Source organism: Oncorhynchus kisutch, linkage group LG17, assembly GCF_002021735.2.
Source record: "Oncorhynchus kisutch isolate 150728-3 linkage group LG17, Okis_V2, whole genome shotgun sequence".
Lineage (NCBI taxonomy): Eukaryota > Metazoa > Chordata > Actinopteri > Salmoniformes > Salmonidae > Oncorhynchus > Oncorhynchus kisutch.
This window is the reverse complement of record NC_034190.2, coordinates 74,261,616-74,277,104: the sequence shown is the minus strand read 5'-3', so window position 1 is coordinate 74,277,104 and position 15,489 is coordinate 74,261,616. Positions and strand designations below refer to the sequence as shown.

The window sequence follows — 15,489 nt, the reverse complement described above, 5'->3', positions numbered from 1 at the left end:
CTTGACACACATTGAAGACATGCTAAGATTTGAACCAAACTGTCTTGACACACATTGAAGATTTGCTAAGATTTGAACCAAACTGTCTTGACACACATTGAAGATATGGTAAGATTTGAACCAAACTGTCTTGACACACATTGAAGATTTGCTAAGATTTGGACCAAACTGTCTTAAACATCAAGGGTGGGTTGTAGACTTTTTTCTCTCTCCGTATTTTATTATTTTTCTGACAAGACAGTTAGAATAAGATTGGGATACAGGAATTGGAGAGAGTACAGAACGGAAGGGCACAGACAGGAGAGGCAGAGCCAAAAGGAATCACTTTGCAGATATGATGCCAACGTTTCTCTTTTCTCTTTGTCCTGTCTGTACAGGGGCAGAGAGAGCCATCACTCTGAAGATGGAGATCCCAGGCCCCATGCCTCCTCTGATCAGGGAGATGTTAGAGAACCCAGAAGCATTCGAGGACCAAACAGAGAGCAGTGGAGAGAGCTCCCCACCTCCTGCCCCTCCACCCATTCCACCAGCCTCCTCCAAGCCCCCCACCACCATGAAGACTGAGGCTGAGGACGAGGAGGACAGCTGGGGGACAGAGCCTTCCCCAGAGGAGGAAGATGAGGATGACTATGATGATGGGGAGGAGGAGGATCGGGACAGGGGCTCGGACAGCGAGGGTGAATCCTGGGCTCTGGAGGGTAGCAGCGAAGGGGCTAGGAAGAACCATGCCGGGAGGGCGCAGTGAGGAGGAGAGCTATCACAGATATGCAGACTCTACACTCAAACACACACACTAACTGACGTAATCAAACACACACACACAGAACAGGACAGAGCAGGACAGGGCAGGGCAGGGCAGGGCAGGGCAGGGCAGGGCAGGGCAGGGCAGGGCAGGGCAGAGCAGAGCAGGACAGAACAGGACAGAGCAGGACAGAACAGGACAGGACAGAGCAGGACAGAACAGCGTACGACAGGGCAGGACAGAACAGCGTAGGACAGAACAGGGCAGGACAGGACAGGACAGAACAGCGTAGGACAGGGCAGGAAGGAAAGGACAGGGAGGGCCGGACAGAACAGCATAGGACAGGGCGGGAAAGGAAAGGACAGGGAGGGCAGGACAGAACAGCATAGGGCAGGGCGGGAAAGGAAAGGACAGGGAAGGACAGGACAGAACAGCATAGGACAGGGCAGGAAAGGAAAGGACAGGGAGGGCAGGACAGAACAGCATAGGACAGGGCGGGAAAGGAAAGGACAGGGAAGGACAGGACAGAACAGCATAGGACAGGGCGGGAAAGGACAGGGAAGGACAGGACAGAACAGGACAGTGCGGGAAAGGAAAGGACAGGGAGGGCAGGACAGAACAGCATAGGACAGGGCGGGAAAGGAAAGGACAGGGAAGGACAGGACAGAACAGCATAGGACAGGGCAGGAAAGGAAAGGACAGGGAAGGACAGGACAGCAGAGCCATATGGTTGCCTGTATAGACACTATAACTCAGGTTTCCTGACTCGCAGGTTCTTGACAAGTGCCATGCAGTGAGACTATAATAAAACGAGAGACGGAGAAGCCACATGATGCAACCGTCTGGACTTGTGACTCGTGATATAGAGAAGAGAGAAGATGACAAGAATACTATATTTGACGAAGCAAATGTCACATTTTTTACTATCTTCTTGTTTGTATCTATATAGAGGAATGTCCAAACCAGACAGCATGAACTGAACAGTAAATACGGATGCCAAGCAAAGCACACTTCTCAAAAAGAAATACAGAATGAAACCAAACTGAAAATGCTAATGAATTTGTTGGGCTTTTAAAAATGTTTTAATTTCTTCTTGTTTAATTTTTATTTTTATTTCAATTTATGAATAAGTCCCTGCATATCTATATACCATTATATTATTAGTCTTTGTTTGTAATCCTGGTTTTGATTTCTTCAGATTAGGTTTTGTGTTTCAGGAGTTTTCCAGCGGCGATATAGAGAGATTTGGAATCAGAATCAGAACCGGCATACGGCTAGCTGAATCTCCTTTCCAACTGATGTTTTTTGGGCACTTTTGCTCGCCGTAGATGTCGATGATAATCAACTCAGTAATGTTAACTTGTGTTACAGTGACTCAAGTTGTGATTTGTTGTTATCAGGGGACTGGCATTAATCCATGTGCTTTCTTTCAACACAACAAACTATGCTGCCGATTGGACATGTGTCTTTGTGCCAAAGTTCGCAACTCATTTTCAGAAACAGAGAGTCAGTGACCCTAGACACCAACCAGTGCTCACACACACATCAAATATTCACGCCTAAATTAGACACACAAACACACACACATACACACACTAAATCTCGGCTCTATAACAGATGTGCCATATTGGTTCGGGTGCTTAGACAGAGATTGACACTTGTCCATATATGTAGCACTTTGATATCCTGTTTTTAAATCAGGCAACGCTAGCAAAGTAAGTTACAATACAATACAATACAACAATATTAAATCAGGCAACGCTAGCAAAGTTACAATACAATACAATACAACAATATTAAATCAGGCAACGCTAGCAAAGTAAGTTACAATACAATACAATACAACAATATTAAATCAGGCAACGCTAGTAAGTTACAATACAATACAACTTTATTGTCCAATATTGAAAGTACCGTCACTGCCAATCTTATCTCAACAGACATCATCAGATTTCTGTCACATTAAATAACTATTTGACGATGTGCACAAGCAGACACTATTGCGTACACAAAAACACACACACACCCACACACACGCAACCAGGATCTGTTATGGACAACGACATGGAAACAGACTTCTCAGGGCTTCTCTGTAAGGACCAAACCCTAGCATGTTTGCTAGAAACAGGCAATATTTATGTGTGTGTATTTTTGACTCAGTCAATTGGATCTGTCCAGTTAACCCCTCTCTCTGTGTACATAGAAGATATATGACTAGTCTACAAATGGCCTGGATGCCAGTCTGTTACCCTTTTCACACTATCATGACAACCTAACTCAAACTGTGCTGACTTCACATTGTCCTTCAGTCCACGGTTCCAACAACTATGGTGAGTGTATAACTAGGCCAGCTCTGTACAGCTCAGTTTGGCTTGGCTTGGCTCGCTAGTGTGAAAAGACTAAACCTGTCTCAGACCAGATTTGGCCTGCAGCATTGTCACTGCTCTGCCATGCCTGACCTGTGCTGCTGGCATCCAAGAAACCAACTGCCTTCTCATCTAAAAGCCATTATATCATCATGTCTTTGTAAGGTTGTATGATATTCTCTCTCAGCGTTTTGTGTTCTCATATTTCATTTCTTCTCAATCGTCTTTGTTGCCAAAATGTCTCAGTCAATATGTAACCAGCTGGTCATAGTGCAGCTGGCTGGCTACATACAGTGCAGAGGTTTGAATGCAGTCTCTCTGTGAAGCAATATGAACAGGAATGCGACAGCCTCCCAGCAGTAGAGAGAGAGTGACCTACTGTGCAGTACTCTCTGAATGTGGGCCTCCTGACCTGATTTGAGTGTGTGTTAATGCTTTAACATGTCTCCTCTGCCATTGGGTGAATGTTCTCTGTATGGTGCTGTGATGTCATACGGCGCCGAGCGGAGCAGAGAAGCGAGGTTTGATGACCTCATCACCGCTCCTCTCTGTCTGCCCTGCCAGGCATTCATGATGCAAACACAACGCTGAGGTTATGTTGTGACACAACATGGTTCTGATACAGGTGTTATTTTCTGTAAAACACGGCCAAGGTATTGTCCAATTTTCTGTTCATACCAACTCATACAAAGAAAAAGCCATAGAAATAAATTACTTTTGTGAGATGAACAGATGATTTTATTGTGTTACTTTTACTTTACTCTGTTTTCATCTGTGTTTATAGTGAATGTTTGAACAATTGGTAGTGTCCTTATATCTCGGAGGGAATAACCATAGAGATCCTATTAAATTACAATACCCATCACAGCCCTGGCTGACCATGGTTGACCAACTGCCCTTACCAAAATGGTGAACCTTTTTATACTGTCAGAAGAAGGTTCATGTCCATTCTATTACGGGAATAGCCCTGACTCAGAATGAGAAAATGTTTTGTTTTGTGTCTTGTGTTATGACATGTTACTTACAACACTTTTATGAATGTGTTTTAAACTACACTTCCGATTATGTATTACCAGGTAATTTTTTTAATGATAGCCCCGCCCCTGAACCGTGAGCCTGGGTACAAGACTACTGGGTACAAGACCACTGGGTACAAGTCCACTGGGTACAAGATCATTGTGTGATCATCAGTGTGATCACATCTCAACACAGTGAATAACAATAGAGGGCGCTCTTGCACTGTGGCTACACAGGCCAACCAGCGAGCAGTGCCAATGTAGACAAACCATGCATATAGAATAGGATGAAGCAGACACTTTAATAGGTCATGATATGCATCGCAAATGGCACCCTACTCTCTACATAGTGCACTACTTTTGACCCTGGTCATAGCAGTGGACTATAGAGCAGATGTGGTGTCATTTGGTACGCAGACATGGAAAGCAGTGGGTATCACAGACAATAAATCTCTGTCTGTGGGTCTTGCTAAACAAGGACATCATATAAGAGGGTGGTGTGCTCCCTTCTCTCTAGCTCTGTGGATCCTATAATTTGGAGCACCGGTGGTTAAGGTGTTGACCTTTAATCATCAGAATCATCTAATATAGCAGGGGGGGGGGGGGGGGGGGGGGGTTAAGGTGTTTACCTTGAATCATCAGAATCATCTAATATAGCAGCGGGGGGGTTAAGGTGTTTACCTTGAATCATCAGAATCATCAGAATCATCTAATATAGCAGGGGGGGGGGGGGGGTTAAGGTGTTTACCTTGAATCATCAGAATCATCAGAATCATCTAATATGGCAGCAGGGGGGTTAATGTGTTGACCTTTAATCATCAGAATCATCTAATATAGCAGCGGGGGGGGGGGGGGGTTAAGGTGTTTACCTTTAATCATCAGAATCATCTAATATGGCAGTGGGGGGTTAATGTGTTTACCTATATTCATCAGAATCATCTAATATGGCAGCAGGGGGGTTAAGGTGTTTACTTTTAATCATCAGAATCATCTAATATGGCAGCAGGGGGTTAAGGTGTTTACTTTTAATCATCAGAATAATCTAATATAGCAGTGGGGGGGTTAAGGTGTTTACTTTTAATCATCAGAATAATCTAATATAGCAGTGGGGGGGGTTAAGGTGTTTACTTTTAATCATCAGAATAATCTAATATAGCAGTGGGGGGGTTGAGGTGTTTACCTTTAATCATCAGAATCATCTAATATGGCAGCAATATAATATCAGAGAAGGTAGAGATGCATGCTTCTACACACAGTGTCCTTCAAACTACAGTACACTATACGGTTGCTTTTATTAACAGATGCAGTCTAGAGAGGAGAGTGATAAACTGAGAGAGGCTGGGGTTCTATCAATTATATGATTGCTATAATTAACAATAATTAAATACAGATCAATAAAGAGGGACTGGGGATTAGAATAAGGTCCATGGCTGCTTTACAAGGAACCACTAAATAGCTGCTTTACAAGGAACCACTAAATTGCCCCATATAGGCAACCCCAATAACACGTTGCCATGGAAACCCCCAGGGACAGGGTTTGCACAGGCACCACCTTTCCAATCCAACAAGCAGTGATTAGGTCAATTACTGTGCTACCATGCTGCAGACCAGACCAGTAGCATGGTAGCACCAGACCAGACCAGTAGCATGGTAGCACCTGACCAGACCAGTAGCATGGTAGCACCAGACCAGACCAGTAGCATGGTAGCACCAAACCAGTCCAGTAGCATGGTAGCACCAGACCAGACAAGTAACATGGCAGCACCATACCAAACCAGCAGCATGGTAGCACCAGACCAGACCAGTAGCATGGAATCACTAGACCAGACCAGCAGCATGGTTGCAACAGACCAGCAGCATGGTAGCACTAGACCAAACCAGCACCAGACCAGCAGCATGGTAGCACCAGACCAGACCAGTAGCATGGAAGCACCAGACCAGTCCAGTAGCATGGTAGAACCAGACCCGACCATCAGTATGGTAGCATCAGACCAGACCAGTAGCACGGTAGCACTATACCAGACCAGCAGCATGGTAGCACCAGACCGGTAGCACCAGACCGGACCAGCAGCATGGTAGCACCAGACCAGCAGCATGGTAGCATTGTACCAGACCAGCAGCATGGTAGCACCAGACCAGACCAGCAGCATGGTAGCGCCAGCCCAACAGCATGGTAGAACCAGCCCAGCAGCATGGTAGCACCAGACCAGACCAGCAGCATGGTAGCACCAGACCAGCAGCATGGTAGCATTGTACCAGACCAGCAGCATGGTAGCACCAGACCAGACCAGCAGCATGGTAGCGCCAGCACAGCAGCATGGTAGAACCAGACCAGACCAGCAGCATGGTAGCACCAGACCAGACCAGTAGCATGGAATCACTAGACCAGACCAGCAGCATGGTAGCACCAGACCAGCAGCATGGTAGCACCAGACCAGCAGCATGGTAGCACCAGACCAGCAGGATGGTAGCACCAGTTCAGCAGCATGGTAGCACTAGACCAGACCAGCAGCATGGTAGCACCAGCCCAGCAGCATAGTAGCACCAGACCAGACCAGCAGCATAGTAGCACCAGACCAGACCAGTAGCGTGGAAGCACTAGACCAGACCAGCATCATGGTAGCACCAGAACGGCAGCATGGTATCACCATTCCAGCAGCATGGTAGCACTAGACCAGACCAGCAGCATGGTAGCACCAGACCAGCAGCATGGTAGCATCAGACCAGACCAGACATAAGGAACAAAAGTTAGATCAGAGTGTGTGATAAAGAGAGACAACGTCATGACTTGGACTGTGTGTGATGAAACATTTAGGGGCTATAAGGACATCCTGGAGACATATAAGTAGGCAGTAACCCACCTAACAACAAATGTTTCCCTTTAAGAGTCTAATGTTTTCATAGGAATGTGCCATTGATGTGCAAGGACTGTTTCCAAGATACCATTCCCGTAATGTCAAACACAATTGACCCAGAATGTGATTACCATGTTCTCAGAATCTTCAATATTAATGTTCTAGACATGTTTTATTGGACCGTTGCAAGAAAATTCCAGTGTCCAGTTGTCTGAGGGTTAGGAGAATATTCCATCAACATCACACCAAACAATCACAGAACACAGGCATATTACTCTGTTTTAATGTTATTTCTTGATCACTATGTTAAAAAAAAGATTTTCTTGAGTGTACTTTTATTTAACAGAGCTGAGATTTACTTTGAAGTGTAAAGTGTAGCAATGCAGGTGAAATCAGTAATTGACACAGACATGGTTGTGTAGAGTTCCACAGGGATGCTGGCCCATGTTGACTCCAATTATTCCCACAGTTGTGTCAAGTTGGCTGGTTGTCCTTTGGGTGGTGGACTATTCTTGAAACACACAGGAAACTGTTGAGCGTTAAAAACCCAGCAGCGTTGCAGTTCTTTACAAACTCAAACCGGTGCGCCTGGCATCTACTACCATACCCCGTTCAAAGGCACTTAAATATTTCGCCTTGCCCCTTCACCCTCTGATTGGTACACATACATAATCCATGTCTCAATTGTCTCAAGGCTTAAAATGCTTATTTAGGAGAATATAAACTTTTTCAGGACCATGTCTTTCAAAGATAATTTATAAACATCCAAATAACTTTCCATGCTTGTTCAATGAACCATAAACAATTAATGAACATGCACCTGTGGAACGGTCGTTAAGACACTAACAGCTCACAGACGATAGGCAATTAAGGTCAGTTATGAAAACTTAGGACACTAAACAGGCCTTTCTACTGACTCTGAAAAACACCAAAAGAAAGATGCCCAGGGTCCCTGCTAATCTGCGTGAATGTGCCTTAGGCATGCTGCAAGGAGGAATGAGGACTGCAGATGTGGCCAGGGCAATAAATTGCAATGTCCGTACTGTGATACGCCTAAGACAATGCTACAGGGAGAGAGAACGGACAGCTGATCACCTGCGGGACAGGTACAGGATGGCAACAACAACTGCCCGAGTTACACCAGGAGCCCACAATCCCGCCATCTGTGCTCAGACTGTCTGCAATAGGCTGAGAGAGGTTGGACTGAGGGCTTGTAGGCCTATTGTAAGGCAGGTCCTCACCAGACATCACCGGCAACAACGTTGTCTATGGGCACAAACCCACCGTCGCTGGACCAGACAGGACTGGCAAAAAGGGATCTTCACTAACGAGTTGCGGTTTTGTCTCACCAGGGGTGATGGTCGGATTCGCGTTCATCGTCGAAGGAATGAGCGTTACACCGAGGCCTGTACCATGGAGCGAGATCGATTTGGAGGTGGAGGGTCCGTCATGGTCTGGGGCAGTGTGTCACAGCATCATTGGACTGAGCTTGTTGTCATTGCAGGCAATCTCAACGCTGTGCGTTACAGGGGCGACATCCTCCTCCCTCATGTGGTACCCTTCCTGCAGGCTCATCCTAACATGACCCTCCAGCATGACAATGTCACCAGCCATACTGCTCGTTCTGTGGGTTATTTCCTGCAAGACAGGAATGTCAGTGTTCTACCATGGCCAGCGAAGAGACCGGATCGCAATCCCATTGAGCTCGTCTGGGACCTGTTGGATCGGAGGGTGAGGGCTAGGGCCATTCCCCCTAGAAATGTCCGAGAACTTGCAGGCGCCTTGGTGGAAGAGTGGGGTAACATCTCACAGTAAGAACTGGCAAATCTGGTGTAGACCGTGAGGAGATACACTGCCGTACTTAATGCAGCTGGTGGCCACACCAGATACTGACTCTTACATTTGATTTTGACCCCCCCCCCCCCCCCCCCCCCCTTTGTTCAGGGACACATTATTCCATTTCTGTTAGTCACATGTCTGTGGAACTTGTTCAGTTTATGTCTCAGTTGTTGAATCTTGTTATGTTCATACAAATATTTACACATGAAGTTTGCTGAAAATAAATGCAGTTGACAGTAAGGACGTTTCTTTTTTTGCTGAGTTTATAATCAACGTCACACCAAACACGATGACATTTCAAAAGGAGGCAAATAATTAGTCTGGCAAACTTATTTTTTTTCATCATTGTGATGTAGCCAGATTTACTTTAGATGCAGTATAACTTTAGCTAGCTAGATAAGAATGAGGGTTTTCACCCTCAACAGTTATCATCAATTTCAAACCTTCACTATAGAGAGCTGCTCTTAAAAGGGTAATATAGAAAGTAAGAAAGACGAGAGAATATTCCACAGACAAGGGCGAGTGAGGAAGGTAGACGAGGAAGGATCAGGGAAGAAAAAAGGGGGGTGGTGAATTAAACAAGAAATAAAGTGGAAGAAAAAAAGTGATTTGGGTAAGAGAGGCAAAGAGAGCTGGGGGGCAGGCAGCCTGCCTGGCAGAGCTCATAAAGCCTATGTCTGTATCCAAAATGGCACCAATTTCCCTGTATAGTGCACTGCTTTTAACCAGAGCTCTGATTAACTGTAGTGCACTATATAGGAAACTAAGTGCCATTTGAGACGAATCCTAGTAAGATGCCTCTGGCTCTTCATATCTTTTACATTTCTAATTAAAACAGATAAAGAGTGAGGGAGACATCAATCCACCACTGATTTCCCAGTTAAGGTTTTAGAGCAGGCTGTAAACTAGGCAGCCCGGCATCATTGATTTTATAATTAGCTACCGTCACACCAGACATGAGCTGGAGGGAGCAGAGGAGAGGAGATGAAGGAGGGGAGTTGGGGAAGGAGAGAGGTGCAGGTAAAGAGGGGCAGGAGGGTAAGATAAGAACGCAGAATGTCGTCTGAGGTCAGAGAAGAGAGGGAGTGAGTGAGTGAGAGAATGGAAGAGAGAGTGAGGAGATAGAGATAGATATTCAGAAGAGAAGATGAGACGTGATTAGCAAATTAGTATCAGAAATGTCATACCCTGAAGGAAGCAACCCAAAATGTTTGAATATTTCTCTTCCATCAAAAAAAACAGGCACATTAGACACAATTGATACAGATCTGTTTTTTTAATTATTATTACAGAAACGAATCCACACGCTTAATGACCCTATATATAAATACCAAAGAATATACATTTTTTAAATAGGTAAGATGACCTCCACAAACAAAACATCATACACACCAGCAAACCACTGGAGCCGTATAGCAATGAGAGTAGGTAGGTATCCTGGAAGGAAGTTACAGCATACACTCATGTAGCTCACAGTAGACAAAGAATAGAACTCCCACAGAAATCTAAAATGACGTCAACAAAAAGGATAGATCTCAGTGCTACGCAACTTTGAGTGCACATACCAGGATGTACCCACCCACAGTAGCTAATAGAGATGTAAGTACTAGATTACACTAGAGGTAGAGCTGAAAGGGTGTAGAGACAAAGAGGGGTACTCCGAAACCCTCTGAAGCACAGCCTTCAATGATGTCCATCACAGTTGAATTACAGTGCATTTCTGTATTTTATTTTTAATAAATGTGCAAAGAAAAGCATGTGTTGACTTTTTCGTTATGGCATATTGTGTGTAAATGGTTGAGAGAAAACATATATTTCATCCATTTTGAATTCAGACTGTAACACAACTAAATGTGGAATAAGTCAAGGGGTGTGAATACTTTCTGAAGGCTCTGTATATGTGACAGATGTCACACTTTCACTACAGCTACACCTCTGTGTGAAGGAACACAGTGATGTCCTATACAGTAGAATCAATATCTCGACCCGTTGGACTAACATTTCAAACCTTATCAGATAGTTGTGAGAGGTTACATTTACTTTCAGAAAGAAAATCAGAGAAATAAAAATAAAAGAGTAAACAAAACACTATGGTAATGATTATGATAATAACAGACTGGATTAATAAGGAGTATCCAAGTGTAAATATAAAATAGCAATGTAGCCCCCAAAACATCTCTTACTGCAAAAAAACTGGTGCAAATAGAGCAAATTACAAATATACCAAGCAAAAAGTGTCCCTAGCACCTTATTCTTTCTTAAAGGGGGCAATCTGCAGTTCAAACAACAACAATGGCAGATTGCCCCTTTAAATGACCTAGCTTTAGTATTCTCTTCTTATCAGATGTCATTAGCTTAAACTAAACCAGAACATAACTTCATTACGATATAACTAAAGTTGAGTATTGGTTGAAAATCATGAAAAATATAGTGTTATTAAACCAGTACTAATAATATTTTCCTGGCAAACCTTCCATCAAGTCTTTAACATCTGAATCTATAAATTACATGATGTTATCATGAGATTCCTTAGTTTACAAGTCTTGTAACATCTGAATCTATAAATTACATGATGTTATCATGAGATTCCTTAGTTTACAAGTCTTGTAACATCTGAATCTATAAATTACATGATGTTATCATGAGATTCCTTAGTTTACAAGTCTTGTAACATCTGTATCTATAAATTACATGATGTTATCATGAGATTCCGTAGTTTACAAGTCTTGTAACATCTGTATCTATAAATTACATGATGTTATCATGAGATTCCTTAGTTTACAAGTCTTGAAACATCTGTATCTATAAATTACATGATGTTATCATGAGATTCCTTAGTTTACAAGTCTTGTAACATCTGTATCTATAAATTACATGATGTTATCATGAGATTCCTTAGTTTACATGTCTTGTTTGCCAGACTGATGATGCTTGGCTGAAGAAGAGACTATTCATTTCCCAATTTGTTATTTAGGCACAAATGTAGAACTGCATCACTCTAAAGCAGAGCTTTGAGCATACCATGTACAGTACGTCTAGTCTAATAAAACTGATCATCTAGAAATACTTCTTCTATAACAAATACATTGATTTAGCTTTAAAACCAAACACTGATTTAAGGTTAAAATGTGGTATGATGTATGCTCTTATTGCAGGGACTCTACAGCTACCAGCCTGCAGGAGCAATAGCTTTATGTAGATGAGGATAGAATGTATTATGAGATTAATAAAAACATGAGAGAACATTAAAATGTCACTCCGACCACTCTAACTACCATTCATCTTGATGAATCTCTCTATAACTTCCCCCAACCGTTTTTCCCATTTCAGATGCTTCTCTGTCTGTAATTATCCTCTCAACTAGGACAGCATTAATGAAGCAAGAATCAAATAATAATGAAGAACAGAAAGTGCTTATAATATAAAATCTTAGGTTTGAATATGAGGAAAATCATGTTATGTGTCAGTACTTTACAATGATTCTTCTAATATAGTTGTAGTGTGTTTCAATAACTAGAATTACAGTATTCTGAAGAGGTAAAAGTTTGCTGTGCAGACAGAAAAGTTTTAAATGGAGAGAACTGTGAATACAGCCTAATCAACCAGACTGACTCAACCAGACTGACTCAACCAGACTGACTCAACCAGACTACTATGAATATACTGTAACAAATAAATGCAATGTTCTTCATCGTTCTTTTCTAGGAGACGAAACGTTGAAACAATTATACAGTATTTCTTTCTGGCTTGACTGAAATCAGAGAGGGTGCCTTCAATAACTGACTTATGTTAATTAGTGACCTGTCATGATGTCTCATAAAGTGACACAATCCATAAAGTTCACAACATCAACTCCTCCTGCAACTGAAATAACCCTGTTATAAAACATTACTATTTCAAATCGAATTAACCCTTTAAAATGTCAAATGTTTTACGCTTTATAACAGTCCTATGTCAGGTCGTAACTACGATTTGAGCTATTACGACAGGTATTATGTCATTCTTAAGACCAGGTTAAGTATAATGGGGGCAACACAACAGCCTTATAGTCATACGTCAAAGAAAGAGTTCATATAAAATGTAAAAGCAAATTGCATATTAACATAGTTTGTCAAGAGTAGAGGTGAGTTGTAGTGCGTGTGCTTGTGTGCTGAATGGCAAGTTAAAGTAATGGCCAAACAGCCAGTGCTGGTGTAGATCTGATCCTGCATCGCCATTCTACCACTGAGAGGTATCAGCCAGGTCACTGGATGACAGGGAACAACCAAGAAAGGAAAGGTGGTGAACAATCAATCAATCAAATCTTTATCGTCACAATTGCTAAATGTGCGGTGGAGTCAAGGCACAGCAGAACTGTAGAAAAAGAATGTAATATGAAAAGAAAGAGGTGAGAGATGGAGGGAGGGAGAAATATAGAGGGAAAGGGTGGGAGAGTGCTTTAATGATGCTGAAAATTGGCCCGTGACTGCGGTACTAGCCTGTAGACAAATCATTGCTACAGCCTGCTGTCAACGAATCTGTCCCCTTGTTCTCCCTTATCCCCTCCCTCACTCCCTCCTTGCGTCACTCACTGTGCCTTACACTGTCTTAGACCATCTCTTTCTCCTCCTCCTCCTCACCCTCATTCAACTTCTTTTACGACCTGATATTGAAAACTTCCATCTCTGCAAGCCATACTCAGCCTATCATCGTAAATACCATCCCTGTGTGTGTGTGTGTGTGTGTGTGTGTGTGTGTGTGTGTGTGTGTGTGTGTGTGTGTGTGTGGAGAATGACAGTACAGTGGGTGTGTGTGTGTGTGATGAGAATGACAGGACTGTGTGTGCGTGGGGGGAGAATGACAGGACTGTGTGTGTGTTTGTGTGTTACCTGAGGACAGTGGTCTCAGGCAGCAGCAGAGCTGTCTCGTCTCCAGAGCTGTGTCCTCCACATAGGGCTGTGTCACCCTCCTCCTCCTGCACACACACACACACAAATACACACACACACAAATACACACACACACACAAATAGAGAGAGAGCAGCGAGGCACACATGTAATAATCATATACATGTCCAGCAATAAGCCATAATAGTGTAATAAGCCACAACAGTGTAATAAGCCACAATCGTGTAATAAGTCATTATAGTGTAATAAGCCACAATCGTGTAATAAGTCATTATAGTGTAATAAGCCACAATAGTGTAATAAACCGCAATAGTGTAATAAACCACAATAGTGTAATAAGCCACAATAGTGTAATAAGTCATTATAGTGTAATAAGCCACAATAGTGTAATAAGCCACAATAGTGTAATAAACCACAATAGTGTAATAAGTCATTATAGTGTAATAAGCCACAATAGTGTAATAAACCACAATAGTGTAATAAGTCATAGTAGTGTAATAAGTCACAATAGTGTAGTAAGCCACAATAGTGTAATATGTCATTATAGTGTAATAAGCCACAATAGTGTAATACACCACAATAGTGTAATAAGTCATTATAGTGTAATAAGCCACAATAGTGTAATAAACCACAATAGTGTAATAAACCACGATAGTGTAATAAGCCACAATAGTGTAATAAGCCACAATAGTGCAATAAGCCACAATAGTGTAATAAACCACCATAGTGTAATAAGTCATTATAGTGTAATAAGCCACAATAGTGTAATAAACCACAATAGTGTAATAAGTCATTATAGTGTAATAAGCCATCGTCGTGTAATAAGCAACAATAGTGTAATAAGTCATAGTAGTGTAATAAGCCACAATAGTGTAATAATCCATAATAGTGTAATAAGTCATTATAGTGTAATAAGCTTTAGTGCAATAGGCCATAATAGTGCAATACGTCAATGTAATAAGCTATAATAGTGTAATAAGCCATAATAGTATAATAGTATATAGTATATAATAGTATAATAAGCCACAATAGTGTAATAAGCCATAATAGTGCTATAAGCCATAATAGTGTAATAGCACAATAATGCAATAGTGCACAGGCAGGCCTAATTACCTTCACATGATAACAACTAAACCAAATGAGTCACAGTCAAAAGAAGATAAGTCATGTTATCACCAGGCTATAAGCCTAAGGAAACAGCCAGGCTAACTGTACAGGATATGAGTCCAGAATGAGTGTGTGTGTGTGTGTGTTTGTGTGTGTGTATGAGTGCACGTGTAAGAGCATCTGATACCGTCTCTTACCGACTCAGAGCTGTGTGTCAGGGTATCTTCTGATTGCCTTGGCAACGAAAGGGGGGCGGGCTGGCTGATGACTACGCCCCCTCGGGAGAGGGGCCTTGAGATATCCCTGGGGGAGGAAGGGGGGGTGGAGGGGAGCAGGGAGTCAGGCTGGGCCTGGGGGTCACACAGGCTGTAGTGGGCCAGAGGGCGGGAGGACAGAGAGGTCTGGCGGGGGGGCTGCAGGGCCTCAGGGTTTTCATCCTCAGAGTCAGACAGAGAACTGTCAGGGAGACCTGTCAGACACACAGAGTGGAAAACAACAGTGTTAAGTGATCAACAGAGCACGGCAAGGGTTAGGAGTTCTCCCTGGAGGGGAAAAACTCCTGGCTCTAGTCTCCGTATCTACCTCATGATAGGTTGAATTAATCTCAGATTCTGTTTGGTGTAGAAATAGAATCTCTTGTTGTGACAGCCCACAGATCAAATGAGCACTGCTGTAGT

The 15,489-nt window shown here is 42.9% G+C and overlaps 2 protein-coding genes across 4 annotated transcripts in view; one reads left to right on the top strand and one right to left on the bottom strand.

Moving 5' to 3' along the window:
* LOC109908308 (retinoic acid receptor gamma-A-like) overlaps positions 1–835 on the top strand; it is a 136,959-nt gene extending 136,124 nt beyond the window's left edge. For both annotated transcript variants that reach the window (XM_031794583.1, XM_031794584.1), the window contains exon 8: positions 378–835. In XM_031794583.1, coding sequence (XP_031650443.1) covers positions 378–745 — 368 coding nt within the window. In that variant the 3' untranslated portion in view covers positions 746–835. The remainder of the gene's footprint in view (positions 1–377) is intronic.
* A 9,240-nt stretch (positions 836–10,075) lies between these two features.
* The window catches only part of LOC109908307 (calcium-binding and coiled-coil domain-containing protein 1), a 31,602-nt gene continuing 26,188 nt past the window's right edge, over positions 10,076–15,489 (bottom strand). Inside the window, exons 13-15 of one of the 2 annotated variants that reach the window (XM_031794581.1) lie at positions 15,010–15,281; positions 13,687–13,772; positions 10,076–13,064 (exon numbers count right to left, since the gene is read on the bottom strand). In XM_031794581.1, the coding sequence (XP_031650441.1) occupies positions 13,037–13,064; positions 13,687–13,772; positions 15,010–15,281 (386 nt within the window). In that variant the 3' untranslated portion in view covers positions 10,076–13,036. Of the gene's footprint in view, positions 13,065–13,686; positions 13,773–15,009; positions 15,282–15,489 lie in introns of those variants that run through there. The other variant, XM_031794582.1, reaches the window with a different exon arrangement.